Raw genomic sequence first — 20,831 nt, forward strand, 5'->3', positions numbered from 1 at the left:
GAATGGAGAGGAAAGAGTGGGTTTTAGCAACGTTGTGAAGGTTGAACTGACAGGATCTTGTGACAGATCAAATATGTGGGTTGAATGAGAGAAATGAGTCGGGGATAATGCCAAGGTTACACGCTTGTGAGAAAGAGAGGATGATAGTGCTGTCTACAGTGATGGGAAAGTTAAGAAGGACAGGGTTTGGGTCCCCTCCCCATCTCCCCTACTCCCTCCCTCTGCTCTACCCCCTTCCCCACACCTCAGCACTGGTGTAAATTTGTACATATTTATTATTCTATTTATTTTATTAACAATGTGTATATATTCTTTCAATCGTATTTATTGAGCTCTTACTTACTGTGTGCAGAGCACTTTGGTGCTATTGATGCCTATCTACTTGTTTTGTTTTGTTGTCTGTCTCCCCCTTCTAGACTGTGAGCCCATTGTTGGGTGGGGATTGTCTCTATCTGTTGCCGAATTGTACTTTCCAAGTGCTTAGTAAACTGCTCTGCACACAGTAAGTGCTCAATAAATACGACTGACTGACAATGAATGAATGAATGAGGAGTTCTGTTTTGAACATTCATTCAATCGTATTTATTGAGCATACTGTATGCAAAACACTGTACTGAGGGCTTGGGAAAGTACAATATAACACTAAACAGACGCATTCCCCGCCCACAATGAGCTTACAGTCTAGAGGGGGACATGTTAAGTTGAAGGTGTCCGTGGGACATCCAAGTAGAGATGTCCTGAAGGCAGGGGGAAATATGAATGAGACTTCAGAGAAGGAGAAAGATCAGGGCTTGAGCGGTAGATTTGGGAATCATCCGCACAGAGGTGGTAGTGGAAGCCATGGAAGCGAATGAGTTCTCCAAGGGAGTGGGTGAAGGGTAGAAGGGGATCCAAAATGAGCCTTGAGGGACTCCCACAGTTAGGGGTTGGAAGGCAGAGGAGGAACCCTCAAAAGAGACTCACAATGAGTGGCCAGAGATCTAGGAGGTGAACCAGGAGAGGACAGTGTCAGTGAAGCCAAGATTGGATAATGTTTCCAGGAGAGGGGGTGGTCAACACTGTCGAAGACAGCTGAGAGGTCGAGGAAGATTAGGATGGAGTAGAGACTGTTGGATTTGGCAAGAAGGAGATCATTAGTGATCTTTGAGAGGGCAGTTATGGTGGAGTGAAGGGGGCAGAAGCCAGATTCAAGGGGGTCAAGGATAGAATTGGAGCAGAGGAGATGGAGGCAGCAGGTGTAGACAATTCCCTCAAGGAGTCTGGAGAAGAATGGTAGGATGGAGATTGGGTGATATCTGGAGGGAGAGTCTAGGGGGCTGGGGACCTCTGGGAGCTGTGGATGCTGTGGGCTGGAGACAGCTAGTTTGGGGGCTCCAGGGGGTAGTTCAGAGCTCATGGGTCAGGTGGTGGCATAAGGGAATGGACTAAGGCTTTGGGAATTTTTTTTTGGTATTTTTTAAGCGCTTACTATGTGCCAGACACTGCACTCCTAAGTGCTGGTATAGAAACAAGCTAAGCTGGTCAGACACAGTCCATGTCCCAAATGGGGCTCACAGTATTAATCCCCATTTTACAGATGGGATAACTGAGGCCCAGAGAAATTAAGTGACTTGCCCAAGGTCACACAGCAGACAAGTGGCAGAGCTGGGATTAGAACCCAGATCCTTCTGACTCCTAGGACCGTGCTCTAGCCACTAGACCACACAGTTTCTCGATAGGAATTCAGTCCTATCAATCAATCAATCAATCAATCAGTCAATCAGTGGTACTTATTGAGTGCTTATTATAGGCAGAGCACTGTTCTAAACACTTGGGAGAATACAATACAACAGAGTTGGTAGATACAAGTTCCCTGCCAACCAGGAGCTCACAGTCAAGAGGGGAGCCTAGGGGCCAGATGCTGGTGGGCCAGGAACTGAAGTCCAGGAACTGGGTCCGGGGCCTGGAGTATGAAGCCAGGGAGCAGGGGAACAGGAGGGCTGGGGCCTGGGGCCTGGGGATCCAGTAGTTGGGAGCCTGGAGGCCGGAAGGGTAGGTAGGGACTAGTGGTAAAGCCAGTGGGGCTCTGAGTTTAGGGACCAATTGGGCCCAGACAGCTGCACCCTGTGCTTTCTTTCCTCCCAAAGCATCGTTTCTTAGAACTGCCCAGGGTAGGAGTAAGCAGCCATGACCCAGGCAAGAAAACGGGCCTGGCTCCACCCAGGTCTAGGTGGTATATGTGTGTGGGTGGGGGGGAGGTCCCAAAAAATGATCCAGGATGCCTTGCTCTGCCTCTGTCTGCTTCCCTCTGCCATTCCCTGACTCCCTCTGCTTCCCCCACCTACCTACGTCCTCTTGCCTCTAAGGCCTGCTCTGATGCACACTGGTACCAAATCCTCTTTACCACGACCAAGTTCAGCATCCAAGCTCAGAGCAGACAACTCAAGTCCTAGATAAGATCACCAGGCCCAGAGTTTGGGCAGGGGCAGCAAGGAGAACAGTGGGAGGATGCAGAGAAAAGACTGGGATTGGAAGAGGGTAACACCTCCTTTAGGAGGTGGGGTTTTTTTCCTTGTGGAGCAAGCAGGATGGGGAGGAGCAGGCAGGAAGGCTTCTCAGAGTTAACGGGCACCAGAGAGACCCTATATGGGGTCTCTCGAGCCCTGCCTGGAAGCTCTGTGTCTGGAGCCCCCAGAGGAAGCGAGGCAGAGGCTGCAACACTGGCTTCATCCCTCTTAGCTGGGAGCCGGCCCCCATTGTTTCCCCAACAGAGCTGACCCCGATGAAGGACCAATGGCAAATGGGCAGGGGGGCAGGAAGGTGGGTGAGAGGGCACAGGAGGGAAGAGAAGAAGAGAAAGTGGGGAGTGGGGGAAGCCTGCCAATTTGAGCAACCTGCTGTAATATTCAGGGCATGACCCCCAAGAAAGACCACTGAAAACTGATCCATGCAATTTCACCCCATGGGAGACAGACACCAAGGCATGCATTTAGTGGGTGCGGGGATGGGTGGGGGGGAGAGTGTTTAGATTAAAGCCTCCATGTGCCCCCTCTTCACACACCACCTCATCCCCTAAGCCCTGATTCCCCGGCTGGGAGTTTCGGGACAGAGACGGCCAATCATTCATCATCTGGGCCGGAGGAAAGACGGCTCAGTCAACTCTTTCCTGCCCTGCTCCCCCTAGTGACATTCCACCCCATCTCCTCTGCCCCTTCCCTGCCCTGCCTTACTTGCTAACATGCTCTCCTGCCCTGTTCTGCTCTCTCCTGTCTTCTGCATTTATATGGCACTCTCCAGTACTGACCTCTCCTGCCCTGCCTCTTCCTACCATCCTTTCCTCCCGGCTCACTCCCACCCCACCCTAACCTGCCCCTTGATCCCCTACCACACCCTATCCCTGATCTCCCGCTCTGCCCGTCCTCCCTACACTGTTATTTCCTCCCCTGCCCTGTCCCACCCCATCCTTCCTAGTCGTGTACCACCTTCTTCTTCCCTGCTCTGTCCCGCCCTGCCCTGCCCAGGGCCAAACTCAGTGACAGTATGGCCTCAACCTGGGTGCCAACAGTACAGTCCCTCAGTGCCCCTTCCCCATAGGGATGGCTGCTGGTCTGGGCAGGCAGCTCACAGTCCACTTGAGTGGCAAGTCTCAGAGGGGGCTTACACTGCCCTTGGTTTCCTGACTCACTTCCCTAGATCCTGACTCCAGCCCTCTCAGGACTGCAAGGAGGGTCTTGCAGGGAGGACTCCAGGTCCAGCCCCTATTCCCTGGACCCCTCCCTTCCCGACCCAGGAGCCCAGATCCAGTCCCTGCTCCCTGGATTTCCCCCACAACCCTCCCTGACCCAGGACCCCGAGAGGAAAGCAGGAAGGCTCTCTACCCCGTATTTACACTGGCGAGATTTGACTCCATACTGGAAACGGCACTGCTCATCTGCGTCGTAGGCCTGGCCCGGGGCCATAGTCGGGTACACAAAGTCCTGCTTGGGGGGCGCGTTGTTCAGGCACAGCCCCAGGCCGGAGCTGGGAGGGAGGGGAGAGGGGGCACAGGTCAGGATAGGGGAAAGAGCTGAGGGATGGCAAGCCCCCTGGGGCAGCGGATTCTGGGGAAACTCAGCTATCAGTGAGGGTTGGGGGGAGGGGTCTTAGCTCTTTCTGGGGGATGCCTGAGGGGTGGTTGGGAGACAGAAGGGGAGAAATCTCCAGAGAGCTTGGCCCTCTCTCTCCAAATGGCAAGAGGCCCCAATTCAACCCTTTTCTACAGCTATAGGATCTAGAGTCTTGGGGATGTAGGTCCACTGGGGCTTAGAATCTCTGACCTCCAGATCACCAACCTCATTCTTTAGACAAGAGCTTTGGGAGGACTCAAATAATAATAATAATGTTGGTATTTGTTAAGCGCTTACTATGTGCATAGCACTGTTCTAAGCGCTGGGGTAGATACAAGGTAATCAGGTTGTCCCACGAGGGGCTCACAGTCTTCATCCCCATTTTACAGATGAGGGAACTGAGGCCCAGAGAAGTGAAGTGACTTACCCAAAGTCACACAACTGACAAGTGGCGGAGCCGGGATTTGAACCCACGGCCTCTGACTCCAAAGCCCGGGCTCTTTCCACTGAGCCACGCTGCTTCTCCGATGCATGTGTCAGGGCTCTGCTGTTTCGTGGAAAGAGCCTGTGCCTGAGAGTCAGGGGACCAGGGTTCTAATCCTGACCCCTCCCTCTGCCTGCTGTGTGACCTTGGGCAAGTTTCTGAACTTCTCCAGGCCTCAGTTTCCTCCTCTTCTGTAAGATGAAGACTCAATACCTCTTCTCCTTCCCACTTGGACTGCGAGCCCCAGGTAGGACAGGGACTGTGCCCAACCCAATTATCTATTGAGCCCAGTGCTTAGTACAGTGCTTGGCACATAGTAAGCACTTAAGTACCACTATTATTATTGTTGTTGTTATTACTATGATATATGATGAGTGACATCTAATGTGGCAGTTCCAAGATGGTTGTGCTCCCAAATGGCCAAATATTTGCACTCCTCATTCCCAGCTTTCCTGGAGGTACGGGATTGGGGGAGAGTAGGAGAGGTGGGGAAGATGAGGAATTGCAGGCACTTACTCCAGGAAGCTGGTGATGTAGTCACGACTGCAGCTGGACCAGACAAAGGGGTTGGTTTTCATGGTGATATGGGCAGCCATAAGCTTGGCTGTCTCGTGGCCACGGGCACCACAGCCATTGCCCACGCCATCATGGTTCATGCCAAACCTGGGACAGGACACAGGCAGGTCAATCCAGCCCACAGGTTCAAATCTTTCCACCATCCCCTGCCACCCCCCTCCCCACACTGAATTGGGGGAACCTCCCTAAAAGAAGCAGCCAGCATGGTTTCTTCCCCACTGTCCTGGGGACCCTAGCCAGTGGGACTCACGTGTGGCCGATCTCATGGGCAATGGTGAAGGCTGTGGCCAAGCCAATGTCTTCGTTGATGCTACAGCTTCTCTCTCGCTCACACATGCCTCCGACGGGGGCCAGGCCTGGTAAACAGGGTGGAAACTGCTGTTACATGGACCTTGGGGTGTCGAGAGGAGATACGCCCATCTCAAGAAGGCACCATGGAGAGTGGTGAGCTCCAAAGGACAGGTCTGTCCTCAGTCCCTGGGCTTGCCCTTGGCAAGCCCCTGGTGACCACACCTGCTCAGAGCACACTGGTTACATGCATGGGAACTCTGCCCTACGTCCCAGAGCCCCCAGTCCACTGTACCTAAGGTGCCACATGGCTTGTTCTTGTAGATGCAAATGTCATACCTGGAAGAAATGGAGGGGAGAGGGAGGGGCAGGTGAGGGGTCAGGAGGGGTCTCCCAGGTTTGCTGGGATGCCTCCCATGGGACAGTGCCATCCCAAACTGGGCTCCCGCTCAGTCTCTTGGCCTTTTTGTTCTCTCTTCGGTGCCTTCCCCAGCCCCTGGGAGAGCGACTTGGAGACCATTCGCCCTGTTCTAAAGGGCTTCTTGGGCCTCTTCCTGGCCTCCCAACCCTCAGTGGAGAGATGTGGGGGAGGGGGTGATGACCTCCTGTCCCAGGAACAGGAACTCAGCTGGGACCAGCATGAAAGGAGAGAGTTGGGAGTGTGTGTGTGGTGGGGGGCGAGCCTTGGGGCCCTTGGGAACAGGTCTTCTTGGCCCCTGATATCCATCAGGAGGTCAGGAGGTACGTATGACTATCTGGGCCAGAGGGACAGATCAGGAGAGTTTCCAGGGGTTTCGTTCCTCACCCCAAGCCGGGAAGTCCCCAGGCCAGAGGCTTGAGGGCCGGGCAGGCTTTGAGCCCATCTAGAACTGTGCTGTCCCTTCCTGGCTTTGCCCCTCCCTGTTTCTGGTCACAGCCCCTTTCCCCTACTGCCCAGCCCCAAGCCATCACTGAGGGATCTCCAGACTGACTTCCCCATCCCCTGCTCCATCCCTGAGATGGGATGACATTTTCTCCCAAGATTCCCTCCCCACCCGGATGAGATTTCCCCTTGGCTCTGCACGCCTACAGCCCCGCACCGGGTGATGAGCACAGCGGTGTCATGGTTGGCGATGCCGTTCTCCGGGATGGCGTTGCCGTGGCCGTTGCGGTTCACGATGGATTTCTGCCATTTGCAGAAACTGTCCAGGGACTTGCCGGCGTGATGGTTTATCTCCAGAGTGGGCTGACAGGAGGGGACAGGCCAGTTGGCTCAGCGTATCCCCTCCTGCTGAGGGCAGGGAGAGGACAGGGTGTGGCTGGAAGCCTTGGTCCGGGCCTAAGGTCACAGCAGGGAGTAAACATGTGGCATTCACACTCGCAGGAAGCTGTGCAGGCCAGATCACAGCAGGTTCAAGAGGGGTTTTGGAGAGACTCATGGACGCGAGGCCATGCTGGTTTACCAGAGGGTAAGCTATGAGTGCTGGAAGGTCCATCCCAAGCCACGAGGACGGGGGGTCCAGGAGGGTCACCGTCACACGGTTCCTCCGAGGGTCTCGGTGCCGCCGCCGGAGGCCGAGTCCTGGGTCGGGTGGGCTGGGCGGCTGGGCCGGGACTGGCATTGCCGATGGGCTTATGTTCTTACGTCACCCGAGGAGCCAGGGGTAGGGCCAGGCTTGCACTGCAGGTCACCCGGCAGCCAGCCCGCGCTTCCCCGGAGGAAACAAGTCATCCCTTGGGGAGAAGCTCTGAAGGGCTGGACCCACCTAGGGCTGGGTCCAATGTGGGGACATGGAGGATGGGGGAGGAGGGCAAGGGCTGGGGCCCGGGAGCACAGGGAATAAGAAAGGGGCAGAGGTGGGGAGACCCTGGGGGGAGAAGAGCCAGATTGGTGAGGCTGCTGCTTGACAGTAAAGGAAGAACATGCAAATCTCCCGAAATAATGTGCCCGTGAATATGTTCTTTTTGAGCTCCCAGTTCAGTCCCTTTTTGTTGAGGATGGCAGTTTTGCTGAGGGGCTGTGGGCCTTGGGAGGCAAGGAGTTGGAGGGGCCAGGGAGTTTGGGCTCAGAGGAGAGCCCAAGAGAGTCTGAAGAGGCTCAGGGGTCTGGGTAGCCTCGGGGGGCCTTGGCTTCCCCCATCACCCGGGCCTCTCACCTGGTCCTCCGTGAGCAGGATCAGTCGGGTCACCAGGATGTTAACTATGTTCCCCAGACTTGAGTCCTGGAAAAGTTTGGCAACCTGACCTCCAGAAAACAAGAAAAAGGCAGTTTTACAATGAATTCGGTCCCCAGGACCTGGGCAGAGTCAGCCAGTGTGGGTTATAGTGGGTGACCTAGAGGGAGCTGGCACCCTGAGCTTTGCGCTTCTTGTGTTTGGCTCACTCTGCCTCCATAGGAGTAGTGAGGCCTGGTAGGAAGAGCAAGGGCCTGGGAATCAGAGGACCTGGGTTCTAGTTCTGGCTCTGACACCTGATTGCTGTGTGACCTTGGACAAGTCACTTCACTTCTCTGTCCCTCAATTTCCTCATCTGTGAAATGGGGATTCAATGCCTGCTCTCCTTCCAACTTAGACTGTGAGTCCCATGTGGTACAGGGACTGTCTGACCGGATCTTAGACTGTGAGCCCACTTTTAGACTGTGAGCCCACTGTTGGGTAGGGACTGTCTCTATATGTTGCCAATTTGTACTTCCCAAGCGCTTAGTACCGTGCTCTGCACATAGTAAGCGCTCAATAAATACGATTGATGATGATGATCAATCTGTACCTACCCTAGCGCTTAAGACAGAACTTTACACATAGTAAATGCTTAACAAATACGATAATAATAATGGGTGACTTTGGGTGACCCATCTCTTGGTCTGGGGGTGTACACCACTCTCCTTTTCTCTGGGTCTCTGGGGGTGCCCGTGTGTGGGTGGTAATTGTGGATGTGTGGAGTGTCCTGGCGAGACCCTGGGAAGGTGATGGGTGTGACTGCAGTTATCTGTGTGTGTGTGTGAGTCTCCTTGGAACACTGACTAGGCACCTCCCTCCTCCCTCCCTCCAGCCTTTCCCCCTCCCCTCCCGCCCTTACCACTTGGCCCAATTCCACTGCCTGGGCCTCTTTTCCATTGGCCCAGATGGGGCTCTCTACTATCTTGTTCCTGGGTCCCTCCCGCCCCCAATTCCGTGGGCAGGGGGTGACCCTTACAATATTCATGATGGCCAGGACATACTGCTCGACATCACGCCGCCCATGGTAAGCCACCATCATCCTGTCGGCCACCACCAAGGTCTCCACATAACGCTCCTGGCTCACTGAGCGTTTCAGGGCTAGCTGGCCCCGCTGCGTCTGGTTGCCCAAGGGTTTGGTGGGTGCCGTCTTCAAGGGGCGCAGCCACCAGGGCCTCCCCTTCCAGGGCTTCTCGTCTGCAAGGAGGCCGAAAGACTGGCTGGGATGTCCCACCATCGCGGGGGCTGGGGGGCGATGGGGTGGGATGGGGAGAGGGAGAGGGAAGGGAACCTGAAGACTGCTGGCCCCTGAGGAGAGGGACAGCGGTTCCTGCTCTCTCTTCCAGCCAAGGCTTCTGCTGCGTTTCTCTCTTGGGCCTCCCCAGCCCTGCGGTTCCTCCTCCTTGCTGCCCCGATCCCATTTCTAAGGCCTCTCGTCAACCACCCCCCAACCCTCCCAACTAGCCTCCCTATCTCTGTTAAAAATCACAATGGCTCTGGAAGGGGAGAGCTCAGCATCAGCGAGGGGGACGAGATGGGGTTGGGGGGGTGGGTAGGAAGGGGAAAGGGGGTGAGCAGCCGAGGGAGAGGGCCCTTAAGGAATGCCACTGGTGGGGCAGGGATCTCAGGTGGGCTGGGTGGGTGGTACCTAGCACTCCACAGGCAGCATCCAGGTGGGGGCGCTGCAGGGATGAGCGCTTGTACACTACATGAGGGCTGCCCTCTCCTTCGGGAACACCGGAGCCTCTGCCATTCAAGGGCTCGATGAAGTACTCCTCTTCATCTGCCACGATCAGGCCGTGCTGGGAAATAGGGTGTGTCAGAGCCCCCGTGGACTGGGCCCCTGCCTGTCCAGACCACCATACCGACTTCCACCCTCTCTCCCTACCCCCACCGCTGTCCACATGGGCCGCCAGGCTGGCATCTGGGAGTACCGGGGTGGGGGACGGGTGCATTTGTCAGTGGGAGTCCGGGTTGAAGGTGCCTATGGGGAAGTCTGGGTGAGTCTCAATGGCCCATGAGTGTCTGTGAGTGTGAGTTTTGTTGAGGGGGAGGGTGTTAGTGAGTTTTTGTCTGTAAGTCTGTAAGGGCGTCTGGAGGTTTGAGGGGGGTGTCTGGGAATGTGTGGGTGTCACGCTGAGTATGTGCCTGTGTGACAATGTGGGAGGGAGTATGTTACGCGTGTGTGTGTGTGTGTGTGTATGTGTGTGTGTGTGTGTGTGTGTGTGTGTGTGTGCATGTGTATATGAGGATTCACGTGGAAGACTGAGTACATGTGGGAAGGTGTGCCCAGGACACTGTTCCTGTCCCACTCAGAGTGGAGTACTTCTTCCTCTGGGTTGTTGCTGGCAGAACTCTTTCCCCAGAACAAGGGGAGTAGTGTGAAGGGGTGGGAGTTGGGGTCGGGGGCTGGGGGTTAGGCAGAGAACTGGCTGGAGGCCAGAGAAGCAGTGTGGCTCAGTGGAAAGGGCCCGGGCTTTGGAGTCAGGGGTCATGGGTTCGAATCCTGGCTCTGCCACATGACTGCTGTGTGACCTTGGGCAAGTCACTTCACGTCTCTGAGCCTCAGTTACCTCATCTGGAAAATGGGGCTTAAGACTGTGAGCCCCACATGGGACAACCTGATGACCTTGTATCCCCCCAGCGCTTAGAACAGTGCTTTGCACATAGTAAGCGCTTAACAAATGCCATCATTATTATTATTTATTATTTCTGGACTGTGGAAGAAAAAAAAGCCCTGGCTTCCTGGCCTCCCCAGAAAAGGAGCTCTGGTCTGGTCCAGGAACTTAGTACAGTGCTCTGCACATACCACTGATGAATTGGGCGTGAGGGGGATCCTGGGCCCAACTCAGAGGGGAGTTTGGGGGCTGGAGTGGTGGTGATGGCGGGTTTGGTGGGGAGGGTGTGTGTCTAGGGGAAGAAATTGAGAATGAGAACTTAAGGCCCTCCACTTGACACCCTACCAAGTAACTGGGCAGGCAGGTGCCCCTTGCACAGGGGAGGGATCCTGACTCATTCAAGCAGGTTCCTGGAGTTCAGTTGGCCCTGCCTCACCAACTGCAGGATCATTTTTTCACAAGGGGCCCTCTCTCCCTCCTGCCTAGCCCAGCTCCCCAGCAGCCCTGCCACATGGGCCTCCTTCCCCACCCCTTCGCCGGCTCTGGCTCACCAGCCCGTGGCAATTGCTGATGGCCACTTTGGAACTAAGCCGCTGGCCCTGCAGGTGCCCAGCATAGAGGCACTCCTGGCGGATGTGGTGGCGCCAGTCCAACCCGTCCCGCTTCCAATACTCGACGGAAAAGTGATCGGCCAGCAGGTGGGAGGTGAGTGTCAGGTTGAGCAGGAAGCGGGTGTGCAGGGCCTCCACCTTGTAGAAGACTCGTGGCTCTGCTGGCTCAGGGGGCCGAGTCCCCAGGCTGCGTCGCTGCCGCTGAGGAGGCGCAAAGTCCAGGAAGGCTCCATTGTGGTCTACACGGACGGGGAAGGTGATCTCATAGCTCTTGAGGCTGGAGAGAAACTCTTCTGCGAGGGCAAAGCAAACCGCCATGGGGCACTGATGTCCACTTCTGCTTTGGGACCCTCGGGGGTGGGGGTAGAGGGGAAACGGAGGCCTATGTATGTACAGAGGGTCAGCTTGTCTTGGGAGGCCCAGGAGGAGCCCTAGAAACAAGCAGGTGGGCTGCTTGGCAGGTTGGGGCTGGACCCACAAAGCCAGGGAGCAGAATCGCCCTGCTGGCCCTCCCCCCCAACCCCCCCTCACCTCCCTCCTGTCCCCACCAGGAGGTTCCATTTTGCAGCCCAACCCTCGGGGTCTCCCAAGGCTTTTCTGGGCCTGGGAGTTGGAAGCGGCTTGCCTGGCTGCCACTGCCTCCTGCCCCGACACCCTCATTGCCCCTTCCGCCTAGGCAGGGCAGAACAGCCTGGATCCTGGGGTGCAGAAACCCCAGGCCAGTGGATGTGTCCCCTTCCCCCCAAGTGGGAGACTCCTGGACTCTGTCCCCCCCACCAAGTCGGGGCAACTCCCTACCTTGTGATTGGAAGGCGGAGGCAGGCTGGCTGGGGAGACTGAGAGAGAAGGCCAGGGCCCAACTCAGGAGCCTGCAGGCAATTGCCATGGCAACGGCTGTGGGGCTGGGAGTGGGGAGTAGGGAGCAGTGTGCCAGTCCGCGAGGACCCGAGCCCACATTTCTCTCCTGCACCCCACCCTGGCTCACGGCCAGCACACAGCCTCCCTCGCAGGCATGAGAGCCAGGTGCAGGCTGGGCCTCTGGGGTCTTGCCGGCCTGGGCAGAAGGATCCAGGGAGAGCTATGCGGAGGCCCAGCTCTCAGACCACATGTCTCCTGTGGGGTGGAGGCAAGAGAGAGAGAGAGAGAGAAAGAGAGAGAGAGTGAGAGAGAGTGGGAGAGAGTGAGAGTGACAGAGACCCACAGAGAGAGGCAGAGAAGCTAGAGGAGGGGGAGAGACATGCTGAAGGAAAGTCCAGAGCCCCAAGGAGGGAGGGAGAGAGGGGTGGAGGGAGAAAGGATGGGAGGGAGGGATGGAGGCAGGGGGAAAAGAAGGATGGATGGAGGGAAGAAGGGACGGATGGATGGAGGAAAGGAAGGAGAGATGAAGGGAGGGAAGGGGAAGGAAGAAGAGGTGGGGAGGGAGCTTCTGTTGGCGCTCCCACTCCTCTGAGGAAGCCCCCTCCTCCCTCTCCCCGATATTGACCAGAAGCACCATGTGCTGCAGGGGAGGGAGGAGGCCGGGCACTATGACCTAGGAGTGCTAGCTAGGGCTTTCCTTGCATCATTGGCTGCGTGGGAACCATGCCAGGTGTCACCCAAGGGGCCTAGGCACCTCAGGCCCAGACAGGGTCTCAGAAGAGTGGGGGCTTGGCTCTTAGGAATCAGGTCCGTCAGGAGCATGCTATGGAGAAGACCCTCCTGGGGCCTACTGGCACCTCCTCTCTTCTATCCCATCTCTTTCCCTTTTCCTCCACTTCCTTTTCTCCTTTCCCCTTCCCCTCCCTTTCCTCTCTCTGTCTCCTCCATCTCCTCCCGTCATCATCCACACCCACCCCCACCCCAGGAGCAGAAAGTCCCCTCCAGCTGTAGCCGGGCAGGCGCTGCCTGGCCCCATCCCCCTCACCCTAAGTCACCACTTTCCAAAACTCTGGAGCTGTTAGGATTCCAGCCCCAAGACCCTGTCAGACAGCCAAGCTCTGCTCCCAGCACTTCCTGGCCCTGGCCGCTCCCCCTGGGCTCCACACAGCTCCACTTGCTTGTTTTTCAGCTGGCTAAGCAGCTTCCTTGAAGCTGTCGCAGTTTCTTGGGGCTCCCCTGTGCCCCGGTGCTTGACTCAAATGGGCCCAGTGTCCTCATTTACTCCCAGTTACCCCTCCTGGATAATTCATTCATTCACTCATTCAATCGTATTTATTGAGCGCTTACTGTGTGCAGAGCACTGTACTAAGTGCTTGGGAAGTACAAATCGGCAACTTATAGAGACTGTCCCTACCCAACAACGGGCTCACAGTCTAGAATGGGGGGTGGGAGGCTGCCATCTCCAAGAGCCCCCTAGGGCAGGGAGAGTCAGAAGTCAGTTGGCTACTGTGGCAGAAAAAGGGCAGGGGCTTGTGGACCATGACACAGCCATAGAAACCTAGGTTTCTAGAAGCAGAGGGGAGGGATGAGGAGGGGACTGATTAATTAATTGATCGATTGATTGACTGAAAGGAGATTTTGGGGGAGAGAGAAGAGGGAAAGGGAAGGAGGGGGAAGGAGAGGGGAGGGGAATGAAGAGAGTTCCTGGGGAAAGAAGGGAGAACAGATGGAGGGAAAGGAGGGGAGGGAAAGGCACGGAGGGGCATGAGGAGGAGGGTAAGGGGTAGGAGATATTTTGGCCACAAAGGCCCCAGGCTCTCAGGCTCCTACTGATGATTTAGAGCAGCTGGTGCCTCCCTGGGTCCGGGTCACAGGTCATGGGTCATAGGTCAGCCGGAGGCCTGGCAAGCAGAAGGAAGGAGGGAGGGAGGGGAGGAGGGAAGGAAAAGGGGAAGAAGGAGGGAGGGACAGAGAGAAGGGAGGAGGCTCTCGTGCTGGCCTTGCTTGGGCCAGTTCTGACCAGCTCCCTCCCCAGGAATGTGCCGTTGCTTGGCTGGCCGAGCTGGAGAGCCGTGCAGAGTCGAGTCGCCCGGCGGTGTCTGGGCAGGCACCCGGCCTTGGGGTCGGGACCTGGAGTCTCTGGCTGGTCCCTCTTTCCCCCACCGAGGCTCCCCTCCCCCACCGAGGCAAAGCCAGCTGTGAGGGGACAACGGAGCCGGAAGCCAGAGACAGAGGAGAGAGGGGAAATGTGGGAGAGGGAGGAAGAAAGGAAAACCAGATGACAACTGGTCCTAATTTTCCCGACAGGTTGGCAGACAGAATTCCCTGAAAGCTGCTTTCCTGGCGCAAAGGCCGCTGTGTGCGAAGGTAATAGGAAGCAGACTGTCCCAGGTCTGGCCCCCACGGGGCTCTTCTAGGTGCCGAACTGAGGGAAGGGGCTGAGCCCGGCCAAAGAGACACCAGTGAGGAAGCCAAGACCAGCTGCCCGGGCCAGGGTTCCCCGACAACCCCACCAGATTTAACAGGCAAGAGACTGAGCACTAATGGCAACTTCAAAGCTGCTTCCAGAGTCCAGCCCTGGTGCTGGGTCCCCAGTGGGCCTCCCTATGCTGTCTCCTAGCCCCTGGGACGGGGCAGGCTTGAGGCTGGCTCCACTTGATGGAGGGGGAAACTGAGGCACTGAGAAAGGCAGGAGCAGGTCTAATGCTGCAGTGAGACAACAAGGGGGCTAGATGAGCCCTGAAAGGGACTGTTCTGGCCCAACCAGGGATGCGAGAACACTCTGATCCCTACTCAGATGCTGCCAACCAAGAAGTTGATCCCTACTCAGATGCTGCCAACCAAGAAGTTGAAATGACCACGCTGGAAGGCCATTCAACCCACTCCATTCCTGAGACTGGTCTGGCTCCAGCTGATGCCAGTGGGTTTGGGTCTGGTCTAGTCCAGACTGGGGAAGGAGGTCTGCCTGTTGTGGGGCATGGTAGAGGGGCGTGGAATGCAGACAATGGGACTGCACCTTCATGGCTCCCACCTCTAGTCAGTTACTTAAGCAACTTCCTTTCCTACCATCAGGGCTTAGCTAGCACTGGGGTGGTGGGGATCATGTTGAGGAGCTGGAGCGGTGGGAGCAAGGCCTGCTGGGGCATGCTGAGGGGTAGGCTGTGTTGACAATAATAAGTGGACACTGCTCCACACTCATCCCCTCTCCGCCCACTCTCCCCACAACATAGCAATGAGAAGTGGACACTGGTCTGGCCCCACCTTCATGGCAGTGAGAAGTTTGTGAGGTGGGGGTGGGAAGTGGCAGCAGGAGGAATGCTGAGGTTGGGAGGGATGTTGCCCCCGAGGCTAGATATTTGGCAAGGTCTGATCTAGCTGTGAGAGCAGAGAGGAATCACAGGGGCAGGAGCAGCCAGAACTGGGGTCAGGGTTGGGGACAGGGCTGGAACTGGACTGCCAGGTCTCCCAGCCTCAGTCTGGATCCCCAGGGCCCAATTCCCATAGAGGATCTTCGGGGAGTCTGTGATCCAGCCAACCCTGATGGAAGGATCCTGGCCCAGCCAGAGGGTAGCCTGAAATGGCAGGGCCCTAAGGGAGGCAGTATCACATGCCCTCTCTGGTTGTCTGTTCCCTGGGACAGACAAAGTGCTCCTTTCCCCCCTCCCCACCCCACCAAATTAAATGCTCCTTAGGCTGTGGCTTATTTGGCTGAAGAGCTGGGTGGGGCTTGGGGCCCTCTGGGCACAGCCCAGAGGCAATTGGCTGGGCTGGTAGTGGTTAGGCCTGGGTGGCCTGGGACAGGAGTCAGCAGGGAGGGACCAAAATTTGGGCAAAACAGAGCAGGGAAACTTCTCTGCCCCTTGCTTGCTCCACTGGCCTGCCAGCCACTTCCCCACAGAGTAGGGCCTCCAGCCACTGCCCTCACTCTCCGGCTCCCCTCCCTCCCCTCCACTTCCCATTGACCTGAGAGTCAGTCTTTGTAGCTGCCAGTCCTAGTGAGTGAGCCCTATCTCATGGCTCCACCAGACACGTCCCTGAAGCCCCTCGAGGCTTGGTAACTCTTCGGACAGCCCCTGGCCTCAGCCTCGTGGTCAAAGCAGACCCTCAGAAGTCTGGAGTGAGGTCCTGAAGCAGCCTCCCCAGACTGCTCCAGGGGATCCCTCTCTGGTTCTCTGCCCCCAGAAGGAGGCTGGACCTTTAATGGGGTGAATTGGGAGCCAGCCAGCAACGTGGCCTAAGGGGTTTATGCAATGGTCTGAAGCTGGAGCTGGCTAGTGATCCAAGCTGGCCCCTGGCCACCACACAGCTGTTGGCTCTCCGGGGCTGGCCTGGTTGGAGAGGAAATAGTGGATGCCACTGGAATATGGGGAAAGGCAGTGAGAGACATGAGTGGGGACACTTCTTCCTTCTCTCTGCTACATGCATCTCTGTGGGTTCCTGGTGGGGAAGGGGTTTTTCTCTAAGCTCTGCTCACTCTGTGAGTTTGTGTGTGGTAAGCACAGGACTGTCAGCTTGGGTGAATGTGTGTCTTTGTGCAAATGAGAGTTGATGTGTATGTTTCTGTGTGTGTGCGCATGTGCCTGTGTGTGTAACTGTAAGTCAATGTGTATGTGTGTGGGTGACTATGGATGAGTGAATGTGTGGTCTTCAGTTTGGGCGTGTGGGCCAATTTGCAATCTTTGTGATTGGTTGCTGGGCACTCAGGCAGCTGTAATGGCCCTTGGGATAGTCAGTGGGTTCTTTTGCTGCTACTGATCCACTGAATGGGTCCCAAACTCCAACGTGGGGAGAAGCTCCTCCGGCCCCTGCCTCCTGCCTCCATCTATGGTGCCCCAGTCCTCCCATTCTCTGCCCTCTTAGGCACCGTGCCAAGCCCAGAGACCGTACCAGTCACCCGGGCTCTGACTGATCCAGAATTAGGCCTTTCTTGGAACACAGTCCTGCCTTCACACCCTCCTTTCCTCTGCCCCCCTCCCTGCTCCCTGTGCTTCCAACATGAAGACTCCCTGGATCACACCCCAAGGGCCCACATGTTTTGCAACCTGAGGAGGTCCCAGGTGGGTTGGGCCCCCCACCCTAAGGATCCAGCAGGGTGGGCAGCCATCAAAGCTGAGGTCATTCATTCATTCATTCAATCGTATTTATTGAGTGCTTACTGTGTGCAGAGCACTGTACTAAGCGCTTGGGAAGTACAAGTTGGCAACATATAGGTCACTGAGTCAGAACCCAGAGGTTGGCTTAGTCCACGCTTCTTTTCAGGATCTGGGAAGTCTCCAATGCACTCAGCCATAAAAACCAGAATCAAAGTGTCTGCCACATAATATGTAAATTAGCAATTAACCAGTTTAGCACATCTAGCTAGCTCAGTGCTTCTCCCCTGGGCTGGACCAGCTGCCAGGGACCTCAATAAGGATCCTGAGCTTGCAGCTAGAGCCCCTGGGATCCTCCCTTGAACAGTCTGTGCCTGACATCTCTAAATCCAAGGTGGAGCCCTTAGGAGCTGAGCCTGCTTATGGGCCAAGGTCTGCAGTCCCAGCCAGACCCTGGGTGAATGGAAAGAGCACAGAGAATGTGCATTTCCCCTGGTTTCCTCTGGCTGATAAGGCCCCAGCCCCTGCTGCCTGCCCCGATGATGTCAGAAGCTGCTGATGTGGCTTTGGCATATTTACAGGATGAACTTGCTGCTTGCTATAGCCTAGGTGGCTAAATCTGCTTAGTTCCTTTGTCTGTTGGAGTTCTTAGGAAACCAGTTTGCATTCTGCTAGGGTGCTTTCCTCAGGAAATAATTTATGCAGTTGTAAAACCAAACAAAACACTTCCCCCACCACCACCACCCCCCAACACACCCCAACACACCCCAAGCCACCACTTCAAAGTAGCTTTTGGCCAAAGTCTGAAGACTTCAAGGGGGAGTCTGGGATTTCATATGGAAGCTTGGGTTTTAAGTTGAACGATCAAATTTGGTCCTAAATGATTGGTATTAGGTTTCTGCTTTGAGGTTTTCCCCTGTCCAGGCAATATTTAGGATTGAGGTTGGGTTGACATCTGGAACCTGGAAAGAATTTATGCCTGGGGGGAAGGTGAAGGGGAAATGATTTCTCAGGAAGGTTTGAATTCTGGGTTGTGGATGAAACTGAGCAGTGGTTCTCCCCCTTTGACTCAGAGCTGAACCTCTCCCTCCCCCCCCCCTCCACCCACCTCCAGAGAAACAAATTGAACTTGTCTCAAATCCAACTTCGTGCCCAGGCCTCTCTCCTATATGGAAAGCCAGGACCCCTAGGTCCTTTACCCAATTCGAGTGATCCTTAGGCACATTGCCTCCTCCCTTGATTCCTCAGTTTCCCCTCCTCCAATGCCTATGAACTGGTGGCAAAGGCCGGGGGCTGGCCTGAGTGACCCTAAAGGACCTATTGCCCTCTGACTCTGATCACCAGAGTCCTGCAGGGACAGGCTGAACTGAGTGCAGAGTAAGGAGCAAGAGGAAGTGACCCCAAGGAAGGAGAGGACCAAGCTGACGGATTGGGTGTTCCCAAGGGTGGAAGGGGGGTGCGGAGGGAGAGTCGGAGTGTGCTGGGAAGAAACAGGGCCAAGGGAAACATTTGGGTCCAATGCTCGGAAACCGGCAACAACGGGGCCTTCCTGGGAGGAGCTTGAACTTCGGGAAGGAAGCAGCAAAGTTCTGCCCCGAAAACTATCTTTTTGGGCCCCTCCCTTTCCCTTCTTCCCTGCCACCACGAGCCTTGTGGTGGACAGAACTCTCAATTGCCGACTCCCCATGCGGAGCTCCTCCCCTGACCTAGGTCACTGCTTAACTGGGTGCCTGCCCCACAGTTAAGGTATCTCCAGCGTGACAGTGCCACCCAGAAGAGGCCTCAGGGGCTAGTACAGGGCAGAGTCGAAATCCTGGAAAATCCCAGGCTTGTGGGGGCATTCTAAATGTCCACCTCGCCTCCGATGGAAGGGTCAAGGAACCCTCTCCGGGGCTGGACTCACTCTGTCCTTCAAGGCTTTAACCCCCTTTCTTTCCTCCAGGTTTTCAGGCCATCATCATTGCCTCCCCCACAAGGTCCCGGGTGTGGAGCCCCCCCGCCGACCCCAGATGGCTGCTCGGCTGCCCTGCTACCCCTTGGGCGGCTCTCCCTTTGCCAGGGCGAGCTCAGGCTCTTTTCTTTTCTTTTCTTTTCTTTTCTATTTATAGTCCAGCTTCCTCCAGCCTAATGAGCTAATCTGCCCGTTTGCCCGAAGCCCGCCCCAGGGCCGGCTTTGATGTTGAAAATCATGTGCTGGGGGGGTGGGGGAGGCGACAGAATGGGGGAAAGGCACGCCTGAAGCCCAACTTTTTCAAAATCAGATCCAAAGCCCCCAAGCTGGCCCAAGACCTCAGAGCTCCCCGTTCCCCACGACCGTCTCGGGGCAAACGGTCCCCATTCGTGCTGAAGAGGGCAGCTCCGGGGCGGGCCAGACGCGCGAGGGCCGGCCTCGCCTCACCGTGTTTATATTTACAGGAATGGGGGCAGCAAAGAACATATAATTGGGAGGCCCTGGATTACAGTTTCGGATAAGGGTAATTAACGTCTCCACGAGATTTCCAAACAATCCGAGGGCGGCGGGCTCGACTCATATTTTCTAACGAAGTCAGACAAGACTGGTGGGGGGGAGGGGGGACTCTTCTTTTCTCTCTCTCCCTCCTTTTTCCTCTCTCTGTCTCTCTCTTTTTTCTGTCTCCCTCTTTCCATTTCCTGCAGGCTGCGGCTATAGTCTCTCTCTCTCTCTCTTTCTTTCTCTCCATTTCCTGCAGGCTGCAGCTGTAGCACAAACCTGGATTTTAATGGAAATCGGAATGTGGGAGCTACAGCCCTTGTTCTTGGTGCTCGGGGAGGAATATGGAAGCACCAAAGCCACTCTTCTCCCGCCTCCCCCTCCAGGATTTCTAAGCCGAGGCTTCAACCGAGTCATTTCTGTTGGTGTCACCCAGCCAAGCACCCCGATGGCACAAGCTGGACAATCGACCGTCTGAAACCCCAGCAGCCTGGACGGAAACGCTTTACCTCCTCTCCAGTTTCTTCGGGAGCTTTTCTAAGCTTCTCCTCTGGCCGGGGAAGTGTCTGCGGGGGTGGTCAGAGCTCTTCCAGGTTGGAGGGGCTCCTTCTCTTGCCCAGGCAGAAATCCCACCGTGAGCACTGGAATCAGGAAGGGAAAAGAAGGGAAGGGAGCTAGCTGTAATCACAGAAAGGCTTCAGGGCACCGTGGATGCAGAAGGCGAGACACACACACACACACACACACACACACACACACAGAGAGAGAGAGAGAGAGAGAGAGAGAGAGAGAGAGAGAGCGAACTTGCAGAGGAATTTTGCCAGGGTTATAAAAAAAAAACCCAAACCCCACGCAGCCAGAAAAACCCCGCCCCACTCTCCGACCTCACCACTGAAGCTGGATGGCTTGTCTACAGAATCCAGCGGCCCTGGTTTGTCATTGCAAAAGGCCAGACAGTGGCATTCCTTAGGGATCTCCAGAGGCAGGTTAGCCTTCTGGAGCAACCTGGTCACACTTTAGAGGAGAACTTAAATCCAAGCTTCCTCTCTCCACATCTAAAATCACATACCCAGTCCCAGCTGTGAACTTTTATGCCCACTGATCTATGAACCTTCTTTCATTCAATTATATTTATTGAGCATTTACTGTGTGCAGAGCACTGTACTAAGTGCTTGGGAGAGTACAAAATAACAATAAATGGACACATTCCCTGCCCACAACGAGCTTACACCCAGTTTGCTTCTCCAGTTTGCCTCTGCCTTCATCCAATCCCTCCAATTTGCCATAGATACACACTACCTCCCCTCTCAGGGTTGTATCTGGAGAGTTTCCAGGACTCTACCAGTCTCGGCTATAATAATAATATCAATCAATCAATCAATCAATCGTATTTATTGAGCGCTTACTGTGTGCAGAGCACTGTACTAAGCGCTTGGGAAGTACAAGTTGGCAACATATAGAGACAGTCCCTGCCCAACAGTGGGCTCACAGTCTAAAAGGGGGAGACAGAGAACAAAACCAAACATACTAACAAAATAAAATAAATAGAATAGGTATGTACAAGTAAAATAGAGTAATAA

General features: G+C 55.6%; 1 protein-coding gene across 1 annotated transcript in view; it reads right to left on the bottom strand.

Annotated features, from left to right (window-relative positions):
- The window catches only part of ADAMTS10 (ADAM metallopeptidase with thrombospondin type 1 motif 10), a 29,348-nt gene extending 9,361 nt beyond the window's left edge, over window positions 1–19,987 (bottom strand). Inside the window, exons 1-11 of the mRNA XM_038740173.1 lie at window positions 19,761–19,987; window positions 11,653–11,967; window positions 10,795–11,147; window positions 9,274–9,427; window positions 8,605–8,822; window positions 7,569–7,652; window positions 6,513–6,658; window positions 5,729–5,772; window positions 5,396–5,501; window positions 5,086–5,232; window positions 3,858–3,999 (exon numbers count right to left, since the gene is read on the bottom strand). Coding sequence (XP_038596101.1) covers window positions 3,858–3,999; window positions 5,086–5,232; window positions 5,396–5,501; window positions 5,729–5,772; window positions 6,513–6,658; window positions 7,569–7,652; window positions 8,605–8,822; window positions 9,274–9,427; window positions 10,795–11,147; window positions 11,653–11,740 — 1,482 coding nt within the window. The 5' untranslated portion in view covers window positions 11,741–11,967; window positions 19,761–19,987. The remainder of the gene's footprint in view (window positions 1–3,857; window positions 4,000–5,085; window positions 5,233–5,395; window positions 5,502–5,728; window positions 5,773–6,512; window positions 6,659–7,568; window positions 7,653–8,604; window positions 8,823–9,273; window positions 9,428–10,794; window positions 11,148–11,652; window positions 11,968–19,760) is intronic.
- Between the last annotated feature and the right edge of the window lie 844 nt (window positions 19,988–20,831).

This window comes from Tachyglossus aculeatus, chromosome X1 (assembly GCF_015852505.1).
Source record: "Tachyglossus aculeatus isolate mTacAcu1 chromosome X1, mTacAcu1.pri, whole genome shotgun sequence".
NCBI lineage: Eukaryota > Metazoa > Chordata > Mammalia > Monotremata > Tachyglossidae > Tachyglossus > Tachyglossus aculeatus.